The 26,923-nt window shown below is 35.0% G+C and overlaps 2 protein-coding genes, 1 non-coding gene and 1 pseudogene across 3 annotated transcripts; 2 read left to right on the top strand and 2 right to left on the bottom strand.

Moving 5' to 3' along the window:
* Positions 1-336: 336 nt before the first annotated feature.
* On the top strand, positions 337-2,929 carry LOC18014673. The gene is made up of 6 exons (XM_024154636.1): positions 337-1,554; positions 1,655-1,710; positions 1,808-2,041; positions 2,125-2,416; positions 2,493-2,689; positions 2,776-2,929. Exons 1-6 carry the CDS (start codon positions 337-339, stop codon positions 2,927-2,929), a joined length of 2,151 nt encoding a protein of 716 aa, XP_024010404.1.
* Positions 2,930-8,087: 5,158 nt separating this feature from the next.
* On the top strand, positions 8,088-8,622 carry LOC18014672. The gene has a single exon (XM_006397214.2). It carries the CDS (start codon positions 8,235-8,237, stop codon positions 8,442-8,444), a length of 210 nt encoding a protein of 69 aa, XP_006397277.1. The 5' UTR covers positions 8,088-8,234; the 3' UTR covers positions 8,445-8,622.
* A 4,025-nt stretch (positions 8,623-12,647) lies between these two features.
* Positions 12,648-14,174, bottom strand: LOC18014671 (annotated as a pseudogene).
* Positions 14,175-21,552: 7,378 nt separating this feature from the next.
* On the bottom strand, positions 21,553-21,658 carry LOC112085730. The gene has a single exon (XR_002899029.1). It is a non-coding gene; the product is annotated as a small nucleolar RNA R71 (small nucleolar RNA).
* Between the last annotated feature and the right edge of the window lie 5,265 nt (positions 21,659-26,923).

The raw sequence follows: 26,923 nt of genomic DNA, 5'->3' as shown, positions 1-26,923 counted from the left end.
TCCAATTCGATTTTCCATCTTTACCTGAAATTTTCATTAGACTCGATTTTCTGTAACAATTTTTAATATACTGTATAAATCTGTGAATCCCTTTGCCTTCCGATTCTCTTCGGATCTGTAAGTTTCTCAATACAATGTTTTTTTTTTTTTGTGATCCTGGAATGAGCCATTTTGTATTGATTCTTAGAGTTAGATTGAATCATTTAGAAAGCAGATTTTGGGAATATTTGTTTGCGGTTTCGAGGATATTAACGTTTTGAAATGTGAAATTTTGTGAATTTTAGTATTGTTTTATGAACGTTAACAGTTATTTGATTTTTGTAATAAGCCTCGTTGATGGAAAATCTGGTGATTTCTTCGAATAAAGGGGAACAATTGGAGGAGATGAAATCTGCTGAGATCATTGCTGAGGAAGTTTCTCCTAAACACAATGTTGAAAATGTTTCTGCAACATTGGGGGAGAACAATGGGGAAGAGATTAAAGAGATGAAATCTGTTGAGATCATTGATGAGCAAGTTTATCCTAAGCCCATTGTTGAAATTGAGGAGATGGAGTCTATAGACATCCACGAAGAGGAGAAGACCGTTTCTTTTGAATCTGAGACACAACAAGATAAGTTGCGTAGTAATGATGATGATGATGATGACGAGAGTGAGAGTTCGTCTGATTCAAAAGATGGTGATGAAATAGAGGAAGCTGATGAAGAAGAAACAATGGATGATGATAAAGAGCAGCCGAAACCCGACTCACCAGATTCTAATTCATCAACTTCTGCTTGGACAGAGAAAGCAGCTGCAATCAAGAATTTCGTTAGAGTGAAGAGCGAAGTCGCGGTACATACACTCATGCGTCGTCTTTCCGGGAAAATGAATGATGTCAATGCTGCTCATAACATATCAAATGATGGTACAGACACAAGAGGCGACGAAATCAAAGTGGGGGAATCACCTAAAGCAGAGGGAAAAGCGTCAATATGGAATCCCTTAAGCTATTTGAAGATGATGCAGAACGATGATACGGTTGACAAAGGAGAGGCGACGAATATGGAGGCGGCATTGGAGCCTGTAGTGATGAAAGGTAGAATAGTACTTTATACAAGACTAGGCTGTGAGGAGTGCAGAGAATGTAGGTTATATTTGCATGAAAAGAGGCTTAGATATGTGGAGATAAATATCGACATCTACCCAACAAGAACGTTGGAGCTGGAAAAGATTTCTGGATCTTCTTCAGATGTTCCTAAGATATTCTTCAATGAAGAGTTAGTTGGGAGTTTAAAAGAGCTCAAGGAAATGGATGAATCAGGAGAACTTGATGAGAAGATTAAATATTTGATAGCTGAAGCACCGCCTAGGGAAGCTCCTTTGCCACCATTCTCAGGGGAAGATGATGCATCAAGTAAAGGTCCTGTAGATGAACTAGCTTTAATAGTGCAGAAGATGAAGCCTTGCATTGTTAAGGATCGGTTTTATAAGCTGCGAAGGTTTAAGAACTGTTTCTCAGGTTCAGAAGCTGTTGATTTTTTATCCGCCGACCAACGTCTAGAAAGAGAAGCGGTAAGAGATATAAGTAATGTGATCACTGTTAGGTTTTAAGAATAGTTGATATATATAAACATGATTTGACGATTTATAATCTAACCTTTATGTTACATAGGCTGTTGAAGTTGCTCGGAAACTTGCAAGCCAACTTTTCTTTCAACATGTCTTAGAGTAAGCTTTTCTCTCTACACCAATGTTTTGAGGTTTTCTGGTTTCATTTTTGTTTCTTGTTTTTCATTTGTATCCTTCTGTGATATTTTGTAATCAGTGAGAATCTGTTTGAGGATGGGAATCACATGTACCGGTTTCTTGATGATGATCCTATCGTGTCATCTCAATGCCACAACATCCCTAGAGGGATAATTGAGTTGAAGCCAAGGCCAATTGTAGAAATTGCGTATAGACTCAGACTTCTGTATCAAGCAATCCTTGAAACTTACACTTCACCAGATGGAAAACATGTGGATTACAGAAGTATCCATGGAAGTGAAGAATTTGCAAGGTATGTATATGAATGATCCTCTTACATAAGTTGTTTCTATTTGTTGTTATTTCTGACCTGAGTATCATCATTCCATTCCCAAGATACCTACGAATAATCCAAGAGCTCCATAGGATAGAGCTTGAAGATATGCCGAGAGAGGAAAAGCTTGCATTCTTTGTAAACCTTTATAACATGATGGCTATTCATGCAATACTAGTATGGGGACATCCAGTAGGACCACTTGAACGAAATAAGATGTTTGGGGAATTCAAATATGTTATTGGTGGCAACACCTACTCGCTCTCTGCTATACAAAATGGAATTCTAAGGGGTAACCAGCGACCACCTTACAATCTTATGAAGCCTTTTGGTGCAAAAGATAAACGTTCAAAGGTAAAGAAAACCTTTGAAGAAGCTGGCTTGACTGTTTATACAAGCTTTGTGCTGATTCGTAGTATCATGTCTTTAGGTTGCTCTGCCTTATGTAGAGCCTTTAAGTCATTTTGCTCTGGTTTGTGGTACTCGGTCTGGACCACCTCTCCGATGTTTCTCACCTGGAGAGATCGATGAAGAACTCATGGGGGCAGCTCGCGATTTCTTAAGAGGCGGTGGACTCATAGTTGATCTCAATTCCAAGGTTGCTTACATTAGCAAAATCTTTAATTGGTAAAGCTCAGAAACATCTCATTCAATTCAACATAATTAAGAGTTACATGATTCTGTCTTGCTTACTGTACCCGATTTGTGCACAGGTATGGGGTTGATTTCGGAAAGGGCGAAGAGGAGGTACTGAAGCATGCATCAACCTACTTGGAGCCACAACTTTCAGAAGCTTTGTTGGATTTGCTAGTTGATACTCAGTTTAGAGTTGTCTACCAAACATATGACTGGGGGCTTAACAACTAAAAGACTTATTAATCCGGATGTATTGAAGCAACTTGCGACTTATGCCGCTTTTTTTAGTTGTGTTTCATAATTTGTATCATTGGCTTCAGTCTTAACAACATAATTTTGTGACTTGGTTCAAATGATGGACCATTTTGGGGAAAAAATAATCTTTACTATGGATATAGACAACTTTGTTGCACCTTGATGGAGATGTAAAAGACAAAAGCAAAAAGTCAACTTTGCCATATGGTACAAATCCAGTCCATCCTGTTTTTAATCTTCTATTTGTTCCAGAATCTCTTTTGGAACTTCAAAAGGTTGATTTACCGTAATGAAAATTTTTAGACCTACCCCATGATTTAGCTCCAAAAAGTTTCATTCAGCTTTGCATTGAAAACTGTTTTTGTTTAATTAAATCTTCTTTACGACATTTTTCAGTGCAACAGCTTCAGGTGCTTCAAACTTTGGGCTGTTTTACTAAAAAAATGTTTTTTTGTTCAAGAAAAAATGTCTCCATAACCGTAATTAGGAAAGGAAGTTAGTCTTCCCCTACTGAAGCATGTTCAAGAACTAGTTTAAAATTAATACTAATTGATAAATACTATCTAAATTATTAGCTTTTTATTTTTGATATATTATTAAGCAAAGGATTGCTCTGAAAATTTCTAATATTCATACGTCATCTAAAGATATCTCCTATGTCTTTGTTTAGAATATTTTTCAATTTTGAAAACTTTCTGTTATTCCATTTTGTAGTGTGTAGAACACTTTCAAAAACTCTTCAAATCAATCGTATATTAAGATAAAATGTTAAATTTTGGAAAAATACTACAAGGATGAATAAAATTGTATTTTATTGTTTTACTTATTTTTAGAGTTTTTTTTATGATATTTGATTTTTGACATACAAATCCCATCAAATTTAAAGAATACCTATTATATCATCGTAGTTCATAATAGCTTAAAAAATCAATATATTTCTTATGGTCCATATTTTCATTTCAAACTCAGATATTACAAAAAAAAAAAAAATCTATAGATATTTCACTCCGTGCATAGCACAAATTCATATCTGTTTTAATATATAAAGTTTGATGTACTAAATCTAGTAGTTATTTGATCGCAATCATGTTACTCATTCCATGAGAATTTAACAACATGTATTGCCAGGGATCCATCATTGATTGCCGAGTGATTTTTTTTCCTGGAAAATTTTTAAGATAGAATTCTGATTAGCCAATCGAAAAAGTGGGGAAGAACCAATTTAAGGAAGCGAGAAAAGTGAGAGGAAAAGACATAGAAGATGGAAAATAAAGTCTTGGTATCAGACAACTTGATTGGGTTCAAGCTTAACCGAATTGGATGGATGTGGTTTGGTAGAGGATGAAAATTGGTGGTGACAATGATAGAATAAAACATCTTATACATGTGTATATACATTTTAGTAAGGGTTACAAGTTCTTGTAAAGTGTTAAAAAAACTAATTTTCTTGTTAAGATGGTATATACATAATGTTGTAAATCAATAACAATTTAGTTGGGTTCATGCGTAATTATCTATTTTGTTCACTATTAACACAATTGTTTACAAGTTATATATTCTTGTTACTTGTCATATTATGGTGGATTTGATTCTAAGTCCGGCCTATGTAAAGCCCACTTAAATCTATCAATGGGTTACATCGGGCGAATCCCATCCTGACTGGGATCTCAAGCTAGAGTCAAAGTGGTGATCTTCACGCTGATGTACTAACAAAGTATAGCCAGATCAAAGGGAGATCGAAGAAAATCTCAAGTCTAGGAATTGGGTGAAGCTCAAGCACAATTAGGTCGAAGATCACGGAGCAGCTCAACAAAAAAGGGGTCAACGGGAGAAAATTGTCTTTAATAAAAAAATAAAAAGGGGCAATTTAGAAAGATAAATTTACGCTCAATATCACTTTTTTTTTTTTATTTACAGATACATCACTTTCTACTTATTTTTACCTCCTTACAATTGTCTTTCTCTCTTTTAAAAATAAAAGATAAAAGAAAAGAAAAATAAAAAGTTTCTCTCTCTTGTCAACAATAAGCATCATTTTTTTTTCTCTCTTTCCTCTCTTTTCCCCAAATTTATATCTCACATAATTTACTTTGCTTATTTTATTTTTATAAAAAATAATTGTTAAATTATTTTTTACACTATCAGTTATATCTAATTTATGTCTATGTTTTGATACCCATTTTATATAGTTTATTTATACATAATTTGCATAAATTATGTAAAAATAATATGTATATCCATATAGTTATGTATATGTGTATCAAATTATTCTGAATACGCATGTATGTCCATAACATGTAACTGCGTCTACATATACCATATGTTCATAGATACATCTACATATAGATACATGTACGCATATACGTGTACGTAACTATATAAAGACATGTATGGTTTATTTATTTATGCAAATTATATAAAAGTAAATTATTGTAAAATGAGTTTCAAAATATAGACATGAAATAGATATAACTGATAGTGTAAATATAACTGTTAAATTATTATTTTATAAAAAGAAAATAAAAATAATAAAGTATATGAGATATAAGTTTGGGAAAAAAGCGGAAAAAGAAAAAAAAAATAAAGAGAATGGTGCTTTTATGGTCGACAAGAAAGAGGAAGACAAAAGAGAGATAAACTTTTTATTTTTCTTTTGCTTTATCTTTTATTAATAAATTACAAATGGTAGAAGAATGAGATAATTGTAATTTAGCCAAAGCACAATGTTAGAGTAGCAAAAAGTGATATATTGTGTAAATAAGAGTCAAAAAGTGATATTGAGTGTAAACAACTCATTTAGAAGACCAATTGATTTATCTGATTAATATGTAGAAAAAAAAGATGAATTCATATTCATAGAAAGTTTTGCTTTCTAGATGATACTTCTTAAAAAAAAGTTTAATAATAAAGAGATTTTAATGGTTGATCGTGTATAATGGATTTGCCCTCTATAAAAAAAGGCATAAACATGTTGTTATAGATAATCTTTACTCATTCTAGACATAATACGCTCTACGAGCTCTTTAAAATCTTTGCAAAATCATTAATACAAATCCAATTCGTCGAATCTCGTCTTATCTACTTCGTTGTGGTCTTCTCAGAATCTTGCACATCTTCCTTTATTCACAAAACCACTCCAAATTATTGACTGTGGATTTTAGGATCCACAATTACTAACCATGAATTTGAATAACAAGCTATATGTTTTTGTCGTGTGTTAAATTACTTGTTAAATCTTATATTATAATAACTAGGTATCGCGGGGAAAATCAAATATTTGAAATTTATAATTATTTTAAATATATGTAAATGAACATACATATAACAAAAATTAATGATATTTAGATGTTAATATTCAATTTTTTTTAAAAAAAAAATAACTACTGTAAAAAAATAGATATGACTTTCAAAAATATAAAAATACAAAGATGAATGAAGTCGTACAAAAAAATTAACAAAAATTTCTATTTAAGTTCATAGTTTACAATTAATGTAACAGTGTATAACTCAACATATACATTCATATAAAAGATAACTATATAACTGACATTGAGAAGAAGTTAAAAAATAATTATAACCAACATGATCAATTTTTATCGATAGATTTTATTAACAGAAAACTAGATCTTATTCCGTGCATCCGCCCAAAAATATTTTTTAATCAAAATTTGTAATATATTTATATTTTCTTTATATATATAATTTTTCTAATAAGTGACAAATTTTTATTTTTGTGTTTAGATATAACTTTTTTAAAAAATTTTGTTTTCTGCTATTATTATGATCACTATAAAAAACATAATTCTAATCTTGTTAATCTATTAATCAAAAAATGACCGTTATTATGAAAACATATTCTAACTCGCTCATACTATTAATCCAAAAAAATCGTAATTATAAAAATATAATTCTAACCCGTCCGTTCATACTACTATATAAATATTTACTAATTTAAAAAAAAAATTATTGCATGTTTTGATAACCTAACCTGCATAAGACCATACTTAAAAAAAAAACTAACATGCTCCATCAAATCACCATAGAATATTAATACTTATCAGTTGTCAATTACCTTTAGTCTGATTGAATATGACTAAAAAAATACAATAAAGTATTCATTAATCATTTGTGTTATTCTAAAAATATTATTTAAACTTCAAAAGTTAAATTAAATCTAACAGAATTTTAAAGTAATATCTATTTTTCAGAATTAAATTTAATTACAAAAAATAGTTTGAATTTTTAAATATAACCTATACTTAAGGAAATCTTTAGGTATCTAAATTACTATATAATTTTTGGAATTAAATTATATATAAAAATGTGTTTTTTAAATAATATTGTAATAAACCAGGATAATTTTTAAACTGTTTTCAAATAGATTTTTTTAAAAAAAAATTTGAGAGTGTTGGGAAACAAGCATTAAAAATGCTTTTGTTTTAATAGAATAGATAAATATCGAATTTATCTGAAGATAGGCATGTGTATATATATATATATTTTTTTTTTTCACATCTATGATTTTTTTCAAACAGTAAATAGAATTTTGCCGAAGATTGACATGTACTTTTATCGTCAATCAGTAATGCATGACTTACTACAGAAAAAACAATAGTCAACGTAGTCTGGACACTGATCAAGTATTCAAGTGCGTGATGATCGATGGGTCGTTTCTTCAATTCTTAGTGAGTTAGACTCGGTTTGAATTGGGTCGTTCCATTCGAGATCGTAACTCGATTAGAGTAGACTTGCATCCTAAAAAAGAGTAGACTTGGACATGAGTAAACGTCAAAGTTGACCGTTTTCCATTGATGAAATCTACTTTATTTGAAAGTTGATACTTATTTTCTCTCGGCCTATTATTACCTTTTTTTTAAACAATACTTTCTTTATTAGGTGGACCAAAATTGTTATCCCATGCAATTTTCCGCAACAAATTGACATGGGATCGAACCCCAATAAACGCTCCCAAGTGTCAATTATTTGGAAATCTTTGGTCACTTTTATGGTATAGAATATATCCCTTGGTCTCCAAGCAAAACTATTCTTACTTTTCCCATTTTCTACGTTTCCTATATTACCAAATGAGAAACCAAGAAAAAAAAAAGAAAGAAAAATCAAATTGGCCGCCAAGGAAAGTTCCATGTTACTCCCCTCCTTACAAAGCTTTATAAAATCATCCATGAACCTCCTTAATCTCTCGTTCTCAACATACACATAAAAATAAACTCATTAATTTTCGTACCAACTTGAGATTATCTTTTGTTAGATTGATTCGGAGATGTACGGTGTTGGTGGATCAGGGACACTGGGTCTGGCAGAGGTTTACGCGATGAGAAAGATATTTAAGGAAAAGATGAAGACGAAGCTTGCGGCGGTAGAGACAGAGGAAGAGAAAGATAATGTTGGAGAAAAGAATAAAACCAAAGAAATGAAGATTACCAAGAAGACCCTCAAGACTAATCCGAGGGTTTCCTCTGCAGATATTTAAACATCTCTGTGTTACTGTGTATTTAACTTGTAACTATTTTATGATGGTTCGATTTGTTCTTTCTGTAATATATATATATATATATATATATATATTTTCAGATTTAGTTTTTTCTCACAGTTAATAGCAAAATTGTTGCTTGTTACCCTAAATCTAATGCATCCTTCATTTCAATTTATCATCAGAGAGAAATAATAATAATTTATGTATTATTTATATATGGAATCAGTGTCAATAACATTAAAGGCAATCGAAATTAACCTAATGCCTAGAAAAAATGATTAATAACGTAAAGTTGAATATTTAAAAATTAGAAATTCACCTCATTGCGATACGTTTTAAGTCAATCTTTATTGACACTAGATGATTACCCACTCAAATGCATGAGTTTTTTTAGTTATTATTTATCTAATGCTTAAAATCTAAATTAAATTTAAAGTATTCTTGTTTTGGTTAACTTTTTTATTGGCTCTTTTTTTTTGATAAATTTATTGGTTTTTTTGTTAGTTTTTTACATATTTTCTTAAAGTGTTTTTATTTTGGTTGGCTTTTATATTGACGTTTTCTTTTGTCTTCAAAAAGCTTATTAAACTTTTCTCTACTAAAAGCCGTTAATTTCTTCTTTTAAGACTACATCTTTTTTGGAACATCATAAAAAATCTAGATATGAGAATCCATCAAATAGATATGTAATCTATATTTTCTTTTATTGGTATCAAAAGTAGTAAGATAATTCTCATGATTATTCAAACACAAAGAAATTCGAGGCATCAAATAGTTCTTCAAATCAGAGTAGCTTACATGCACCCATCTTACGGTAGAGACTTCTTCTTTTTCTGTTATGTGAATTAGATTCAACCTATAAGAACAAACCATTAGCTAATTTTTTCTTTTTTGTAAAGCTTATTCAAGTTTACTAAATTTAGTGCGTGTTAGTTATCTTTAACTTACCTGAACAAATATTCCATTTTTTTCTTTGCTTGTTTACAACAATTGTTTACTTTGATTTCCATGCATGTATCGCATTCAATGATTTGTTATAGTGTTTTATTTAAACTATGTTAAAAAGATCACTGCATCATCAACTTGGAAATATAACGCTCACTATTTGCCAATATAATTGATCATCTTCCCTCCATTAAGCAAACTCCTATAGATTCCCTAATAACCTAAATATGAAAAATTATAGTAAGAATTTTTTCTTTTTTTTATGATCATAAAGTCAAAAAATGTTTAGTAATTTAAATTAGTTGCAAATTTCTCTTTTGAGAACCCAATAAAAAAAGTTTATCAGTAATTCTCAAAGTAACTAATCATCTTTCATAAGTTCATAGTTACCATAACTGAGAAATGTATGTAGCAAATTAACATTCAAACAGTAAAGTAGAAAAAAGGAGAGTTCTTGATCACAACAAGCTTCGAAGTCGTCCTGCTTTACTATTTATAGAATTCTCGAACAAAAATTTTTTTCTTCTTTAAACGAACACAATTGAGTGTTACCGTCAATGTCTCTGACCGTAACCAAGAAATAAATCTAAAACTGTGGATCTGTGGACAACGTTTATTGTCGTAGGCTTCTACATAGAAACCTGCATAAATTACAATTTAAAACTGTAGATTAGAGATTTATCAGAAAATTTTGAGTTATCTTTATTTTTTTCTTTTTTTTCTCTTCATATATGCATTGAAACATGTAGAAAAAGAATCTTCATATTAATAATGTTTGAAGTATCACTAAAAAACAAGACACCGCTGAAGTTAAAAAGCCATCATGATAAATAATCAAATTATAGAGAAAATGACTATGAAAATAATTAGTTTTAATTTAGTTTTTTTTAATAACAAATAAATGAGTTGATGTGTCATAAAAATGAATGCTGATATGTCAAACTTGTGAGACTCAACTGAGTCTTTATATAATAGATGTGTAAACAGTTTGTACTAATTAGAGTTGCACACATGTAAAAATAAATCAGATTAAGAAAATTAAATTAAAGTTATCATTTATGTGTATCTCAAGACTCTTCGGGCTCTGATGGGGAAAGCGGCCAATTCGTACCTCAACTCGTTCAACTGGTACCGATTAGTACCTACACAATTTTGGTGTGCTAATTGATACCTGAACTTTCAAAAATTGGAATATGCATACCCGAACATATATTATTTTGGCTAAAACCATCTTTGACCCGAATTCTGTTAGTCAATTCTGTTAAAATATTAACGGTGATTACTCAGACGACATGTGTCATGCTCGTTGGAACAAATTTGCAAAACGACGTAGTTTTGTGAAAAAAAAATTAACAAAAAATGCAGAAAATGCCTGTTGGAACAAATTTGCAAAACGACGTAGTTTTGTGAAAAAAAAAATTAACAAAAAATGCAGAAAATGCACCTCTATGGATTCGAACCTGGGTTAGTAGAAAGCAATGAAACTTTGTTACCAGTGCGCCAAATACGTATCGTTGAATTCGTGTGTCACAATAAAATAATAAACTTTGAGTCCGACCGAGATTCTTCAAATCTGATCAAAACTCAATTCTCGTTCTTATCCTTTCCATTTCTTTGTCGTCAATGTATGATGCGCACATTAATCTCCATTTATGGCTTAAAGCTACACTTGTGAAGTCAATTGGTTTTTTAGGTTTCTTTATTGAATCTTATCCTACAATAAATAGTGGTTTTTCCAGTTTCCTTGTTCAGTTTCAGGGATTTAGGGTTTTTGTTGTTCATATTCTTCTGGGTTTATCTACATTCAGATAAGGATTGACGAAAGAGAATCAATCAGATATGAGAATAGATTCATATTCTCAAGTAGTACCGCATTATAGCTTCATTCTCTGGCTTGTGTCCGTGCCCGTATGTCTACCGGTGATCGACTAAGGAGATGGGTTGCAAGTCAAGCTTGTGTCCTACGCGCTGAAAGAGATGAATTTCATGATCATCTATTCTTCACTTGTCCTTTTTCTGCCACAGTTTGGTCTGAAGTATCGGATCTCTCCTTAGAACTCGGTTAACTCAGAATTGGACAGATACTCTCTTAGCCATTGCTGCATTGTCTCATGACCACCTGAGATACATTCTGGCTCATCTAGCTTCCCAAGCCACGGTTTATTTTGTTTAGAAGGAGTAAAATGACAGAATTCACATTAAGCCTCAACAACCCATGCTTCTCGCCACATTGACAAAATAATCAGAAATCGCATCAGCTCACTCCCCTACTGGGAACATCCCCGTCTTCATCCTCTGCTGCAATTATGGTTCGCACACAGCCACCTGCAGCAATGAGATATACAAGCTCCTCACACTCACCTCACACTCACTGGCGGATCTAGAACCTTTTTTAGTTGGAAATATAATATTTTAAATAACAAAAATATTTTATATTAAATATCTTAAATTAAAAAAACCTACAAAGTTATTTTAAAAAGCTCCATATTTTGGAATCTTTTCATCACTACTTCATTTTTCACTCTCTCAAGCAATTCTTTCTCAACAAAACAAACGACACAATCGTTTAAAAACTGATCACTCATTCGTTTCTGTAAGACAGTCTTCACAATCTTCATCCCAGAAAAACATCTTTCAACTATAGCGGTGAGTACATGCAGAGTCAAAACTAGTTTCAAAAGTTGGTAAACCAAAAGATGTGAAAGATGTTTCTTTGTCTCCACCATAACTCATGCAAGATCTCCAAGATCCTTCAAATTAGAAAATATTTTATCTTCTCGGATAATGTCGATGTACATACCAAATTAATGCTCAAGAGATATTTGCTTAAGATGACTAAAATCTTCTAGATAAAACTCAGACAATCTCATAAATTTCAACTGATCAAACTCATAAAATGAATCAATGGGGCTCAAAGATTGAATACAACCAAGTAATTCAGTATCTACCTCATCAAAACGATCATTAAAATCTTGAATTTGCATATCCAATATAGTGTAAAAGCATTACACCTTGTAATGATGCAAGATGGTTTTATTGCTTTTCATGCTTGGTTTCTTTGAAATAATGAATTCTTTTTCCATTACCAACAGCTCTATCATATAATTCTCACAAAAAGAAAAAACTTTGTTGATAAAAGATTTCCATCCATTATTCCTGAGCTTGTACAATTGTTGCTTGGTGGATTTCACTAGTGACATATATAGCTTTCAGAATACTGTATCTTGATCTTTCCGTTGTAGAGCTTTCGATAAATTATTTGTGAGTCCAAGGAGAAGCAGCATCAACTGTAAATAGAACACAAAATCAAAAATGTGAAAGTATTTGAGAAGAACATTAGCTTGACGTTTTATAATGCTATCAGTCCCATTGCTTTCGACATACTCCAACACTTTAATGATAGAAGGAAATAGATCAACCAAACGCAATCATGTTTTATAGTGAGATCCCCAACAAGTTTTACCAGGTCTTTGAAATAAAAGCTCTTGATTCAACCCTTGCCATGTCTTAATTTCACCTTTCTTGGTTTTTTCCTCAATCCTTTTTCGATAGTCTTCTCGAACCATATCCTTTCTCTTGTAAGAAGCTCCAACAACATTTAACAAGACATCAATCATGTCAAAGAAGTTCCCAACTTCTAAATGTTTTTGAGCTATAGCAATAACTACCTATTGAAGCTGGTGAGCAAAAAAGTGAACATAATATGTAGAATTATTTTCTCTCAAAATGAGAGCTGTCAACCCATTGAATTCAACCTTCATATTACTCGCTCCATCATATCCTTCCCCTCTTAACTTGTTCGTACTCAATCTATGTTTAGCAAACAATGAATCAACAGCACATTTGAGAGATAAAGACGATGTTTCTTTCACATGAACAAGACCAATAAACCTTTCTTTAACTATTCTATATTTATCAACAAAGCGAAAGACCACTGCCATTTGCTCTTTATCGGAAACATCTGCAGATTCATCCACCAACAAACAAAATATATCATGATCAACTTCTTGAATAACTGACTCAATGAGTTCCTCTACAAAGCAATAAAATATTTCTGTCTGAATTTTGATAGACACCATCTGATTATTTTTGGGAGCATTGTCCAACACAACCTTACTTACAAGCTCATTTTGCTCAGTAGTATGTTTCACAATCTCCAAAAAATCTCCTTTGTTAGTTGAATCCACTGACTCATCGTGACCTCGAAACGGTATCCTTGTCGAAACAAATATCTACAAGCACCAATTGAAACATTCAATCTGATCTTGTATTAATTTTTGGCTGCATCTTCTTGCTTATTAAAAGCCTGAAATATTGGCTGTCCTTGTTTCATCAGATTATCAGCTCTTTTCAATGCACTATTGTGAAAACTATTCACTGCCCCTACATGATTACGCAATCTCTCTGTGTTCTTCCAATTATCAAATCCCTTGGTCACATATGCATCACTTCCAGCTTTATTTTCAGTGTAATCTCTAAAAAGGTAGCAAAACAAACAAAATGCTTTGTCTTTTTTTTTCATACTATATTTTAACCAATCACCATACTTTGTCTTTTTTTTTCATACTATATTTTAACCAATCACCATACAGATCACACCAAGAAGAATTAAATCATCTTGATTTATTTCATCAGATATTTGCATCTTACCTTGTCTATTTGATTTGGATGATATTCCAATATTCTTTTCCTATCTGCAGGATCAGAAGGCAAATTCTCTAAATCACCAGACAAATCCTCCGAATCATTTTCAGGAGCCTTTCTTTTAAAAATTCTTTCCATTGGCTATCTGACGAAAAAAACAGAAATTATTTTAACATATTAAGAGAACCCAAAACGAAAATAAATATAAAACGTGTTCTAGAGTCGATTTACTAACCTTTCTTAGGGTTTTACAGAAAAGAAAACGCGTGCCTTCCCTGGCAGCGGCGCCAAACAACTTGATGCGGGTGCGGTGAGGGTGTCAAGTTTTATCCTAATAGAATCAATAAGCCGCAAGTGCACAGCTGATCGATTGTAGTACTTAAGGATCTAATCCATAGGGAAGGAATATCTTTTTCTGCAAAATCCTTTAAAAAAATATGAAGTCAGGAAGTCTAGAACTGGTCGAAATTTAAAGGGGTTTTGAGGTGTCAATAAAACGTAGATTCTTAACTAAACGGGAAAAGGAAAAGTACTAAAGAAAATCAGCTGGAAAACTAAAGAAAACCTAATCTAAAACTTGAATGAAAATCGGCTGGGAATGAAAAATAACCTAATGACTAAAAGATTGAATAAAAATCGATGTAAGACAATAAAAATGAGACGCTGGGTTTTCAGAGAAATTATCTCCAGGGAATGAACGATTCAAAACATTGCTAAAAAGTAATTTAAAAGATCCTAGCTAAAATTTTTAGAACTCGAGTCACGAACGTATGACTACATCACTCTCGTGATCATAACCAACTATCTCTTGCAACTTTGACCAGTAGGTTTCCACTCTGGCCCTGGAAGGGAAAAGATGCAAGCTTGCTTAAGACTCGTCAACATTCACAGCTCACTCATAGATAGGTTTCCACTCCTATAGCAGAATTGCTCTTCTCAAACTAGATATGACCCCTAATGAAAACTTTCGCAACATTACAAACCTAAGTCAGATTATAGTTCATGACACTACTCCCATTCATTAAAAATAAGTTTAGAAAAAATAGTTCTAGGATTCGGCTTTAATAACTAATGGAATCCTCATAGAACATATATTGTCTCCATCAGAAATCCCTTAAACCCAACAATAGAACTACTCAGACATGATTAAAAAAAAGCAAAAACATTGTGTTGAAAAGCTGAATAGAAATCGATATTAAAGAGGAAACAAAAAGTTTCAAGAGATAGATCTCTATCTCCCGAAACCTAAAACAACTCTAAAGCACTAAAAACTTAAAAGGTATTCTTAAAACATAAAAGAGCATACGACTTAGGGTTTCTAAAACATGTATTTATAGTGCTCAAGTCATTTCTGGACGTCACTTAGGGTTTCTCTAAATGAAAGAATCAATTTGGGCTTGGAAATGGGCTTCTAGGCCGAACAGACCGTTCTCCATTGTCAGAGGAGATGTGACGTGTAAAATGGGTTGGCTGCGGTCAGGAATGCTTTCCAGCTGGTTGACAGGACATCTTGCTCTTCGCGTAACTTTAACTGAACTGATGGATTGTATTGGTGTAAGTGTGCTGGAAAGCTGATTGTTCCATCTTTAAGTTCTCCAAATTTGAGCTAAATTAGACGGTGAGAAGGTCTTCATTTGAAGGTGAACATCTGACAGTTTGACTCTGAGCTGAAAATCTGGTCTTCTATCCATTTTGCTAAGTTGTTTCCTAAGTTTCCTGAAAAGAGTTTTGAAACTACAAATACTAGAAAACCATGATAAAAACGCTTAAAAGAAATAGAAAGTATTGAAAAAGTATTTAAAAACGGTCCATAAAAGTGATCAAAACACGGTGTTATTAACCACCACCCAAGGCTGAAGAGTTAGACAAAATCATAGAAAAAAATCCATACCAAGGATAGTCGAAGAGAGTTTTCAAGAGGAGGCTAAAGATGAAGCGACTCAAGAAGATCGATAGTCTAGGACACTTCTCTAACATTTTTGTTGTGCAGTTGCAAAGTTGATGTGCTACGAGGTGAGAGAACAAGTTTTACCCTTAATAAAAACAAATGAAAGCCGCAAGTGCACAGCTAATCAGTTGTAGTACAAAGGGATCGAATCCACAGGGATTTGTGTGCCTAGTATTTTTCTACGGTTTCTAAGTTTATGTCTAGACTAAATCGGTTTTAAGGGGTTGGTGTTTGTCATGAACTAAACTAAAACTAAAGAAAGCAAATGAATCTATCCTAAAAAGCAAGTAGAAAATCGAATGGAAGCAAAATGAAATAAGTAGAAAATCGAACTAAAGTAAGTAAAAATGCAGATCTACGAAAGCAAATAAAAATTGATTGGTTTGTAAACTATGACTAAAAACACTGGACAATCGGGGACTCTACAGGGATCATAATCGGTTTCAACACTAGGGGTTTTAGATTGGGATTGATGGATATCAAAATATTAGGGTTCTAGAGCTAGAGTACGGCAGTATGACTACGTCGCCGTCGTGATCATAACCAACTGTCTCTCGTAACCCTGACCTGTAGGTTTCCACTCTGGCCCTGGAAGGGAGAAAACGCAGGAGCTGCACAAGACTTGTCAGTACTCACGACTTCGCCGTAGGTAGGTTTCCACTCCTACGGAAAAATCGCCTGTTTCATTCTAGGTCGGATACGAGGTGATCAATCAAGCATACATACATTAAAGATAATAATAAACAGAGAATATAGTTATAATCCCAGATCTAAAAACCTAGATGTCTTAATCAATTATGAGAGCCCCTTTCGGGAACCCTATGCCCAACTCGGGATCTATCAGCCATGGCTGAGGTCGACATCATCATTGGTTTTAATGTAAGCAATCAAAAACAGTAAAGAAAAGAGATGAAAGAAAGCTTCTCTATTGATGAACTCAGAGTTGAATAATCCTCTCTAAAAATCGCATAAGACGGCTGGAAAAAGGGTTTCTGTAAAAAAATGAAAGGTGATGTCTAAAAACGACCTAAATGACAAGTATTTCTAGTCTTCAATACTCCAAGGTCTCTAGGGTTTCGGAATTGAGGCTGGGAATGACTTGGGCTTCAGAAATTGGCTTCTTAAGTCAGAGATTGCTGGCCGCAGTCGCATGAAGTGTGACCGTGGGGAATGAGGGCTTGGCCGCGGTCGCGCGGCTCTGGCCGCGGTGGATGGGCTGTTGGCTGCGGTCGCGTGGCTTGCCGGCCGTCTTCAAATGTCTCCCGGGAAAATGGAATATCTTGAGATCCAACCGTTGGAATGTCTCCAACCAAGTGCATTTGAAAGCTCGTTGAGTCTTCTGTTAAGTGTCCAATTTTGAGGGTGATCAGACGGTGAGAAGGTCTTCGTCTCTCCATGAGAGTTCTGACGGTCTGAATTTATCCAAAAGAGTCTTTTTGTTCCAATTTGCACCTGATGGGCTTGCAAGCCTAGGGTTTGTTTTTAATTTTTGTTCCAATTTGCACCTGATGGGCTTGCGGGCCTAGGGTTTGTTTTTAACAAGCCCATTGGTCCTCAAAAAGTTCTTAATTTATAAAACCCTAGTGTCAGCAAGTGCACAGATGTACGTTGTAGGATTTAGGGTGTCGATCCATTGGGAGGATGTTTAATCTGTAAGAAACAACAAACTGGGAAGTAAGCAAAGTCATAAACTCATGGGGGTTTTTGGTTAAGAATCCTAAACTAAACCTAATCTAATATTCAAAAGGAATAAGATGCAATGAAAATGAACTGTTAAAAGAATATCTCAAGCATATCGACTCAAACTATAGACTCTAAACTCATAGGTAGCGATTTAAACTTCTCCGGTTTACTCTAATCGATGTTTGGTGGCATTTCCAATTAGCTTCCGGGCGATTTATCTTCATCTATTTCTGGGATCTGCATGGAACTAGAATAGACATGTGTATGATTAACCAACTCTCGCCATCTTAATCAATTAATCACTCAGATCTGACAATTAACTCTCGCTCTCATCCCAGAAATAAGATCATGCATTAAATATTGAATTTGTCTGCTCACATCTTCTCTACAGGTAGCTCTCGACTCCTATAGTGACTATGTTCTTCTGAAGCTAGGTATGGATGATCTGATACAACACTCTCGTGGCTCTGATCGATCCTAGGCTCAGAGAATAGGTCATGAATCTACTCTTATGCAATATGAACAACTTAGAAGAGATGAGATCCATAATATGATTTAGAAACTTAGAAATACTAATCGATATGTGTACCTATCGAAAACTCTTCAAACAACTTGATTCTCTAGGACAAATCTACATGATGCAATGCATGATAAAAGACATGAAATAATGCAAATGATGAAACAGAAAAGTTAATTAGATAGAAAAGAGAAAGAACAATGGATCAGGGGAAGAATCCCCATCTCCATCGCCAAACCCTACAAAAACAAAGTTTGGTGGCTCAAAATCTCATTACAAGAGCACACACCCGTTTAGGGCTACTAAGAAATGTATTTATAGATCTTAACGTATTCCAGGACTCATTTAGGGCTGTTATGAAGAGAAATGGTGAAGTGGGCTTTGATGTTGGGCCTTGTGGCTCCTCATTAGGTCCACTGGGGGTGAAAGTCTTCAGGGCAGATAAAATGCATGTTTACCGCAGGTGAGAGTCTTCCAGGGCCGGTGAATTTGGTCAACTTGATTGCACCGTTGGATCTTCGTGATGTAAAGTGCTATGGAATGCTGGTTGTCTCCTCTTGATTGTCTCCAAATTTGAGCTGGATCAGACGGTGACAAAGTCTTCATTTGAGGCTGAACTTCTGACAGTCTGACTCTGACCTGAAAAAGTGGATTTTCTTCCATTTTACCATCATTTTCCCTAAGTTTCTTGAAAAGAGCCTTGAAACTACAAATACATATAAATCATAATAAAAGTTTCTAAGACTGATTAAAACCTTTGAAAAAGCATTTGAAATCAATGGTGAAAATGGGTACAAATACGGTGTTATCAACTCTCCTAGACTTAGACTTTGTTTGTCTTCAAACAAAACACGATCCAATCTTGAAATATATCTGATAACACTGGATTTTGACCATTTTTATGGATCACTTTAATGTCTTTTACAGGTGTTTTTACTCCATTTTCAAAGGTTTTCAAAGGATTTCTATTTTTCCGGATTTTAAAAGACTTTTCAGGTAATTTGGGATAAAGAGGCACAAATTGGAACAAAAAGACTCTTTTGGATAAATGCAGACCGTCAGAACTCTGATGGAGAGACGTAGACCTTCTCACCGTCTGATCACCCTCAAAATTGGACAACTTATAGAAGAATCAACCAGCTTTCAAATGCACTTGGTTTGGAGACATTCCAACAGTTGGATCTCAAGATATTCCATTAGCCCCGGAGCCACTCAAAGACGGCCAGCAAGTCACGCGACCGCGGCCAACACCCCATTTCCCGCGGTCAGAAGCCTCCCGACCGCGGCCAACCACCTATTCGCCGCGGTCACGTCACTCCCGACTGCGGCCATCAAACTCCGAACTAAAGCCCATATTTCTGAAGCCCAAAGGCATTCTCAGCCTCAATTCCGGAACCCTAGAGACCATGGAGTATTGAAGACTATAAATACTTGTCATTTTGGTCGTTTTTAACAACAACCCTTCATACTTTACAGAAACCCTTTTTCCTTTAGCCGTTTTTATGCGATTTTTGTAGAAGATTGTTCAAGTCCGAGTTCTTCAATAGAGAAGCTTTCTTCATCTATTTTATTTACTTTTTAATTACTTTTATTAAAACCAATGATGATGTCGACCTCAGCCATGTCTGAGTAGATCCCGAGTTGGGCTTAGGGTTCCCGAAAGGGGCTCTCATAATCGATTAAGACATCTAGGTTTATAGATCTGGGATTTCGACTTGTTCTCTGTTTATTCTTGTTCTTATTGCATGTATGCTTGATTGATCACCTGGTATCTGATCTAGATAGTTAGTGTTGCGAAAGTTTTCATTAAGTATCAGCCCTAGAATAAAACAGGTGATTTTTCCGTAGGAGTGGAAACCTACCTGCGGCGAGATCGTGAGTATTGACGAGTCTTGTGCAGCTCTTGCGTTCTCTCCCTTCCAGGGCCAGAGTGGAAACCTACTGGTCAGGGTTGCGAGAAACAGTTGGTTATGATCACGACAGTGACGTAGTCATACTGCCGTACTCTAGCTCTAGAACCCTATATATCGATATCCGTCAATCCCAATCTATCTACCCTAGTGTCAAAACCGATTATGATCCCTTAGAGTTTCCAAAAGCTCAGCGTTTTTAGCCATAGTTTACAAGCCAATCGATTTTTACTTGTTTATTTAGATCTGCATTTCAATTGCCTTAGTTCGATATTTTACTTGCTTTACTTGTTTTCCATTCGATTTTTCTACTTGCTTTCTAGGATAGATTTATTTGCTTTCTTTAAGTTTTAGTTTAATTCGTGACAAACAACCAACCTTTAAAACCAATCTAGTCTAGACATAAAGCTAAAAACCGTAGAAGAATACCAGACACACAAATATCTGTGGATTTGATCCCTAAATACTACAACTGATTAGCTGTGCACTTACGGCATTCATTTGTTTTTGTTAAGGGTAAAAATTGTTCCCTCACGCAGTTGACACGACATCAAGTTTTTGGCGCCGTTGCTGAGGATTTCTTTCGCTGCCTTTTGCTATTTTTCTTGTTTTAACTTCTGTTCTAGACACCTGATCTCTAGTTCTTTCTTAAAGTTTTTCTGAACTATCTTTCCCTTCTTTTGTTTTTCTCTGAATTGCATGAATACCAGGCGCAGACCTGTAGAAAACATTCCAATTCTAGACGAGATAGACAGACACGAAAGAGAACTTCGGAGACTTAGACGAACGCAAGGAATGGCCAACGACGACCAGCCTGGAGATCCTATTAATCAAACTTTAAATATGGACCAAGACGGGTCCGAACATGGAGAAAATGAAGAGAATGATCACAGAGGAGGTGATCATGCTCGACAAGATGGAGAGGAGGATGAGGTTCCTCCGAGAAACCACCAGAACCGCGAGAGAGAAGAACGTGAAGACCTTGATGCACCCATCAATGCAGCCAATGGTGACCACCAAGGAATGCAGCCGAATGGACGCATTAACCGCCCTGTTCAGCAAGCAAATCAACACCGAAGACAAGCCAGGAACCATCGCATAGCTGATTTGATGCACCTACTCAAAATTTTTAGAACCGATCTGCAATTCAAGTCCCATTTCCGAACCGGAATGAGTTTGAAGTCAAGCCTCAAATCATCTCAATGGTAAAGCAAAACCAATTCCATGGAGTTCCTTCTGAACACCCAATGGACCATATCGAGCTCTTTGAAGAAATCTGCAGCAAGATGAGAACAAACCAAGTTCCACTAGACTATTTAAAGTGTAAGTTGTTCCCTTTTTCATTAGCAGACAAAGCTCACCGTTGGTTAAAATCTTTGCCTGCAGGATGGATTACTAATTGGGAAGAATGTAAAACTGCTTTCCTGAACCACTTCTATACTAAGTCAAGGTCGAATCAGTTGAGAACAAAGATCTCAAACTTTCAACAAGGGCCAACTGAATCTTTCTATGAAGCCTGGGAACGTTTTAAGGAGTATGAACGTGATTGCCCTCACCATGGATTTCATGGATCAAGCCTGCTGAGCACATTTTACCGAGGTTTGCAACCAAAATACAAACTTTCACTTGATACAGCTAGCAATGGAGATTTTGGACAAAAGACGATAGCCCAAGGAAGAGCCCTCATCGAAAATTTTGCTCAAGCCAATAGCAATGATTGTCCTGAATACGATCGATCGACGAAGCAAACTGGTACAGACAACAAGGAGATAATCGAGCTGAAGAACATGATGAGCCAGCTTCTGAAGAACAACAATCGCCCAATCCATGCTTGTGAGACTAACAATGGCGCAGAAGATGAAAGACCTAGTGATATCGATCACATTAATCAAGCCTTTCAAGAAGAAGATGTGAACTATGTACGAGCACTAGTACCATATCAAAATCGCTTCAACAATGGCTTCAACAATGGCTTCAACAACAACTTCCGGAATGCAAATTCCAACAATCTCTCTTACCGCAATCCAAATGTGGAGAATCCTCAAGATCAGTACTACCCACCTAAGCAAAAATCCTTCCAGAACAAGTTTCAAGGTGGAAACTTCGGAGGAACAAGACCATATGAACCGCGACATCTATATAACTACCAAAGTACAGGTTTTAACAATCAATTTGTACAACAGCGGGAAGTCACGACGAACCAGCTAGCTTCACAAATCGGTAGACTTGAACAGTCCATCCAACAGCTCGTTATGACGAACGAAAAAACATCTAAAGACGTGAACGTGAAAGTCGACTGCATGTACAATGATCTGAACGGGAAGTTTGAAGCTTTATCTTTGCACGTCAAAAACCTAGACGTGCAAGTTGCCCAAACAGCCGACTCTATGAAGAGGCAAAGTGGAGTTCTTCCAGGAAGAGTTGAAGATAACCCTCAGATGATCGAATTCTATCCCCAAGGCAAGCTAGAATCTGATTATTTAGAGTTTTGGAGATTATCTTTAGGATTCCCGGAAAATAACTAAGTCAGGGGGAAGTAACTGTTTAAAACAAATGAGGAAGAGTATGCAACAACATTTGGCAAAGGAGAAGTGACTGAAAACTTGTGGTCACCAACAGGTCCTTCTCTCTCTTGTGGTTTTGCATAATATCTTGCATCCGCTAGATTCTTCAGGTAACCTGAATCACTTCAACTCCACCACTTAAATAGCCCTTAATGCCAAACGCCGTCTACCCTGAATAATGTCTTTGCTGAGAATTCACTATTACACTTAATGAATGTTGAGAGCTAGTTCAATCGAAGTTAGATCTAAGTGCGTATATTTTCGCATGACAGATTAACAGACTAGTTTTGCTTGTATTTTGGTGAGAATTTTCTAGACTAGATCCCAAATAGATGTTCCACGATAAGTTATGGTTTAGAAAGATGGTCACTAAGATATTTTTTAGTTCCTGCGATTTTTAAAATTCTTTCCTGGCTTGATCTGAGTTTGTTTGAGGACGAACAAAAAGGTAAGTGTGGAGGAGTTGATGCCGCCGTATTTCGACCATTTTTATGGATCATAATAATGTCTTATGCAGATATTTTAACTCTGTATTCAATGGTTTTTAAAGTGTTTTCAATGTTTTAGAGTTTCAAAATACTTTCAGGAAACTTGGGCAAAAGATATGCAATTTGGAACAAATGAGCAACTTTGGATAAATACAGACCGTCAGAAGTATGGCAAGCGATGAACACCTTCTCACCGTCCGATCACCCCAAAAAAATTTGTGACAACATATAGGATACAAGCAGATTTCTAATGCACCTGGTTAGGAGACAATCCAACGGTTAGATCTTCAGATACCCCCAATGCAATAAAGACATAAAATGCAGTCTCGGAAGACGATACAAGCCGAGACCGCCGCCAAGCCTCATTTCCCCATGGGTAAAAGCACCGTGACCGCGACCAGTAGTTGTTCACTTCCAGACGACCTAATTAAAGCCCAAGTCGATTCCCTTTATTATTTTTGAAACCCTAAGTGTCCAGGACAACTCTAGAAGCTATAAATACCCTATTTAGGTCATTCTAAAGAAGGAGATCGAAAGAGAGAGTCTGAGTACGAGTTTTACAAACCCTAGAGAGAGAGAGAGGCCACCGTTATAGATGAAGGAGCCGCCATTGGAGAGCGTCATCGCGCCTCCGTCCGCTTCTCCGTTCTTCGTTCTTCTTCCTTGCTTTCTTTAATTTCTTTCAACTTTCAATACTCTGTGATGATTGTTTACAATATGTTTGAGTAGTTCCCCAGTTGGGTTTAAAGGGATTTTTCAAAGGGAATTTCGTGTGTCTTGTCTATGAATCGATAGATTTAGGATTTATAATCTTCTAGATGTTCTTCGTTTGCCTTTGATTCCACTGTGTGATTCTCTGCTGGCCACTTAGAAGCCGATCTGATATGAATTGTTGCGAAAGCTTTCATTGATTATCAGACCTAGGATGAAACGAGCAATGATTTTATAGGAGTGGAAACCTACCTATAGTTGAGTTGTGAATGTTGATGAGTCTTGTTCAATTATTGCATCTTTTCTCTTCCAGGATCAGAGTGGAAAACCTACTGGTCAGGATTGGGAGAGATAGTTGTTTAGTGCTGCGAAAGTAGGCTATTCATACTTCCGTGCCTCAAGTTCTAGAACATACGTAGTTGATTACCTTTATCATTTGCTTAAATTCGACATAGGTTTAGTCCATGAATCCCTGTGATACCCTTGAGCCCAGCGTTCATTTTTAATTGCTTACAACCTTCGATTTTTCCTTGCTTTCATTCGCCTTCGATTTTATTCGCTTTTTACTTGCTTTCACTTGCTTTAATTTTCAATTGATTTTAATTGCTTTGCTTTTTAGTTTAGATTTAGTGACAACCAAAACCAAAACCTGTTTAGTTCTAGTCTGATTTAAGCATTAGCACGAATTCGTACTGAAATAACTAAGTCTCTGTGGATTGATACCCTAAGTACTACAGCGCACATCTGTGCACTTGCAGACATTTAGAGGTTATAAATTTAAAACATGAATCTTGGTAAAACAAAACAACAACCCCATTTACAATCGCATCAAAGACATGAAAGAATGCAAAAGATGAAACAGAAAAGTTAATTCGATAGAAAGGAGAAAGAAAAATGGATCAGGAGAAGAATCCTCATCTCCATCGCCAAACCCTAGAAAAAGAAAGTTTGGTGGCTCAAAATCTTATTACAGTTGCACACATCTGTATAGGGCTGCTAAGAATTATATTTATAGGTCCTAAGGTCTTCCAGGTCTCATTTAGGGCTTCTCTGAAGAAAAATGGCGAAGTGAGCTTTGATGTTGGGCCTAGTGGCTCGTCATTAGGTCCACCGGGGGTGAAAGTCTTCCAGGGCAGGTACAATGTATGTTTACCGCAGGTGAGTCTTCCGGAGCCGGTGAATTTGGTCAACTTGTTCTCCATGTATCTTTGATTGCACCGTTGAATATTCATGATGTAAAGTGCTATGGAAAGCTGTTTGTATCCTCTTGATTGTCTCCAAATTTGAGCTGGATCAGACGGTGAGAAAGTCTTCATTTGAGGCTGAACTTCTGACGGTCTGACTCTGAGGTGAAAAACTGGATTTCTTCCATTTTACCATCATTTTCCCTAAGTTCCCTGAAAAGAGCCTTGAAACTACAAATACATAGAAATCATAATAAAAGTTCCTAATACTGATTAAAACCTTAGAAAAATCATTTGAAATCAATGGTGAAAATGGGTACAAATACGGTGTTATCAGCACCTTTTCTCCCAAATTAACTGAAAAGTCTTTTAAAATCAGAAAACAAATAAATCATTTGAAAACCATTGAAAATGGAGTAAAAACACCTGCTAAAGATATTAAAGTGATCCATAAAATGATCAAAATTTGTTGTTATCAACTCTCCCAGACTTAGACTTTTGTTTGTCCTCAAACAAAACAAAGACCAAATCTCGGTGAGAGGTTTGAAAACGCAGGAACTAACAAAATCTCAGAGACCACACTTCTAGAATAATATAAATCATTATGCATCAATCAGGAATAGCCTACAAATTCTCACTAAAAATACGCGCATAACTGGTCCGTTAATCCGTCATGCGGAAATCTATGCACTTAGATTTAACTTCCAGTCAACTAGCTCTTAAATTTATTAAAATTTTCTGTCGTTCTCATCAAAGAAAGTATAAGTAAGGCGATCTAATCTTGGTATCAAAGGAGGTCATTATAGGGGTGAGGCTTAAAGTGTTTCTAGGGTTATCTGAAGATCTAGAGGATGCAAGATAATATGCAAAACCGCAAGAGAAAGTGAACTTGTTGATATCCACAGTTTCCAGTCACTTTCTTCTTGCCATAAGTCTCTGGTGTTCTTCCTCAAGTTCTCTCCTAACTCCCCCAGATTTAGATTTTTGTCTAACTTACAAAATCATAGCTCCATAGATGAATAATGGTTGCCTTTGCTCCAAATAATTTCGACAATCTAAAAATCATAAGGCTTTTGTTTCCTTTCCTTTCAATTTTTTTTTAGAGAAAGGAAAACACCTTTAGATATAGAGTCATAGAGAGCACGAAATTACCAATAAAATTGAGTTCTCTGAGGCAATATAAAGCTTGATAAGGTTTCTGATACCCTTCCTTCCCAATTCCTTTCAGTATTTCTCTTGAGTGACTGAAAACTGCATCGTTCCTCTTTCTCTTGAATGCATGAGGTTTGAAAATAAATTTCGGTTTAGGGTATGGTACTAGCTAAAAATGAACTGGTCATCTAGGACGACAAAGAGTGGTAAAAATGAGGAAAAAGATGTATATCTTGATGCCTGCTTATACTCAATGATGAGAAAATTAGATATCAATATTAAGGTCAAATAAAATGAGCTAGTATATCCTATCAGAAAGAGTCTCCATGAATAGAAGTCATCTGGTGGGAGTTCATAGTGCAAGTACTTTAGCTACCGCCTAGTCTAGTGCTAACCAGAAATGAGCTATCATGCGTAGTGTAGAAGCGTGCAGGTCTAAATCATCATAGTTTGGTGTCAAATATTCCTGAAAAATACTAAAATTCACATAGGTTACATACTAAAAATTTAAAAAGTACTTGAAATTGAAAAACAAAGCAAGAAAATGATTAGTACAGATAGACATCCTCCCCCTGAATTAAATCGCACTGTCCCTAGTGTGAAAAAGTTGGTTAGAAGATGGTAAATAAGAGCAAGATAGTCTAAAAATAAAAGAAAAGAAAATGATGATAGAACTGTAATGGTGGTGAAATGACGATGAAGTGCTGATCGATTAATCTTCCTCTGATCT

The sequence above is a fragment of the Eutrema salsugineum genome, unplaced genomic scaffold (assembly GCF_000478725.1).
Source record: "Eutrema salsugineum unplaced genomic scaffold, Eutsalg1_0 scaffold_3, whole genome shotgun sequence".
Taxonomy (NCBI): Eukaryota; Viridiplantae; Streptophyta; class Magnoliopsida; order Brassicales; family Brassicaceae; genus Eutrema; species Eutrema salsugineum.
The sequence above is the reverse complement of the archived record's forward strand: the minus strand, read 5'-3'. Positions and strand labels throughout refer to the sequence as shown.

Coding starts and splice junctions, on each gene's coding strand:
- LOC18014673 (XM_024154636.1), top strand. CDS start 337: ATGGAAAATCTGGTGATTTCTTCGAATAAAGGGGAACAATTGGAGGAG. Junction 1,711..1,807: donor TTCTTTCAACATGTCTTAGA/GTAAGCTTTTCT, acceptor TTTTGTAATCAG/TGAGAATCTGTTTGAGGATG. Junction 2,042..2,124: donor GGAAGTGAAGAATTTGCAAG/GTATGTATATGA, acceptor TCCATTCCCAAG/ATACCTACGAATAATCCAAG.
- LOC18014672 (XM_006397214.2), top strand. CDS start 8,235: ATGTACGGTGTTGGTGGATCAGGGACACTGGGTCTGGCAGAGGTTTAC.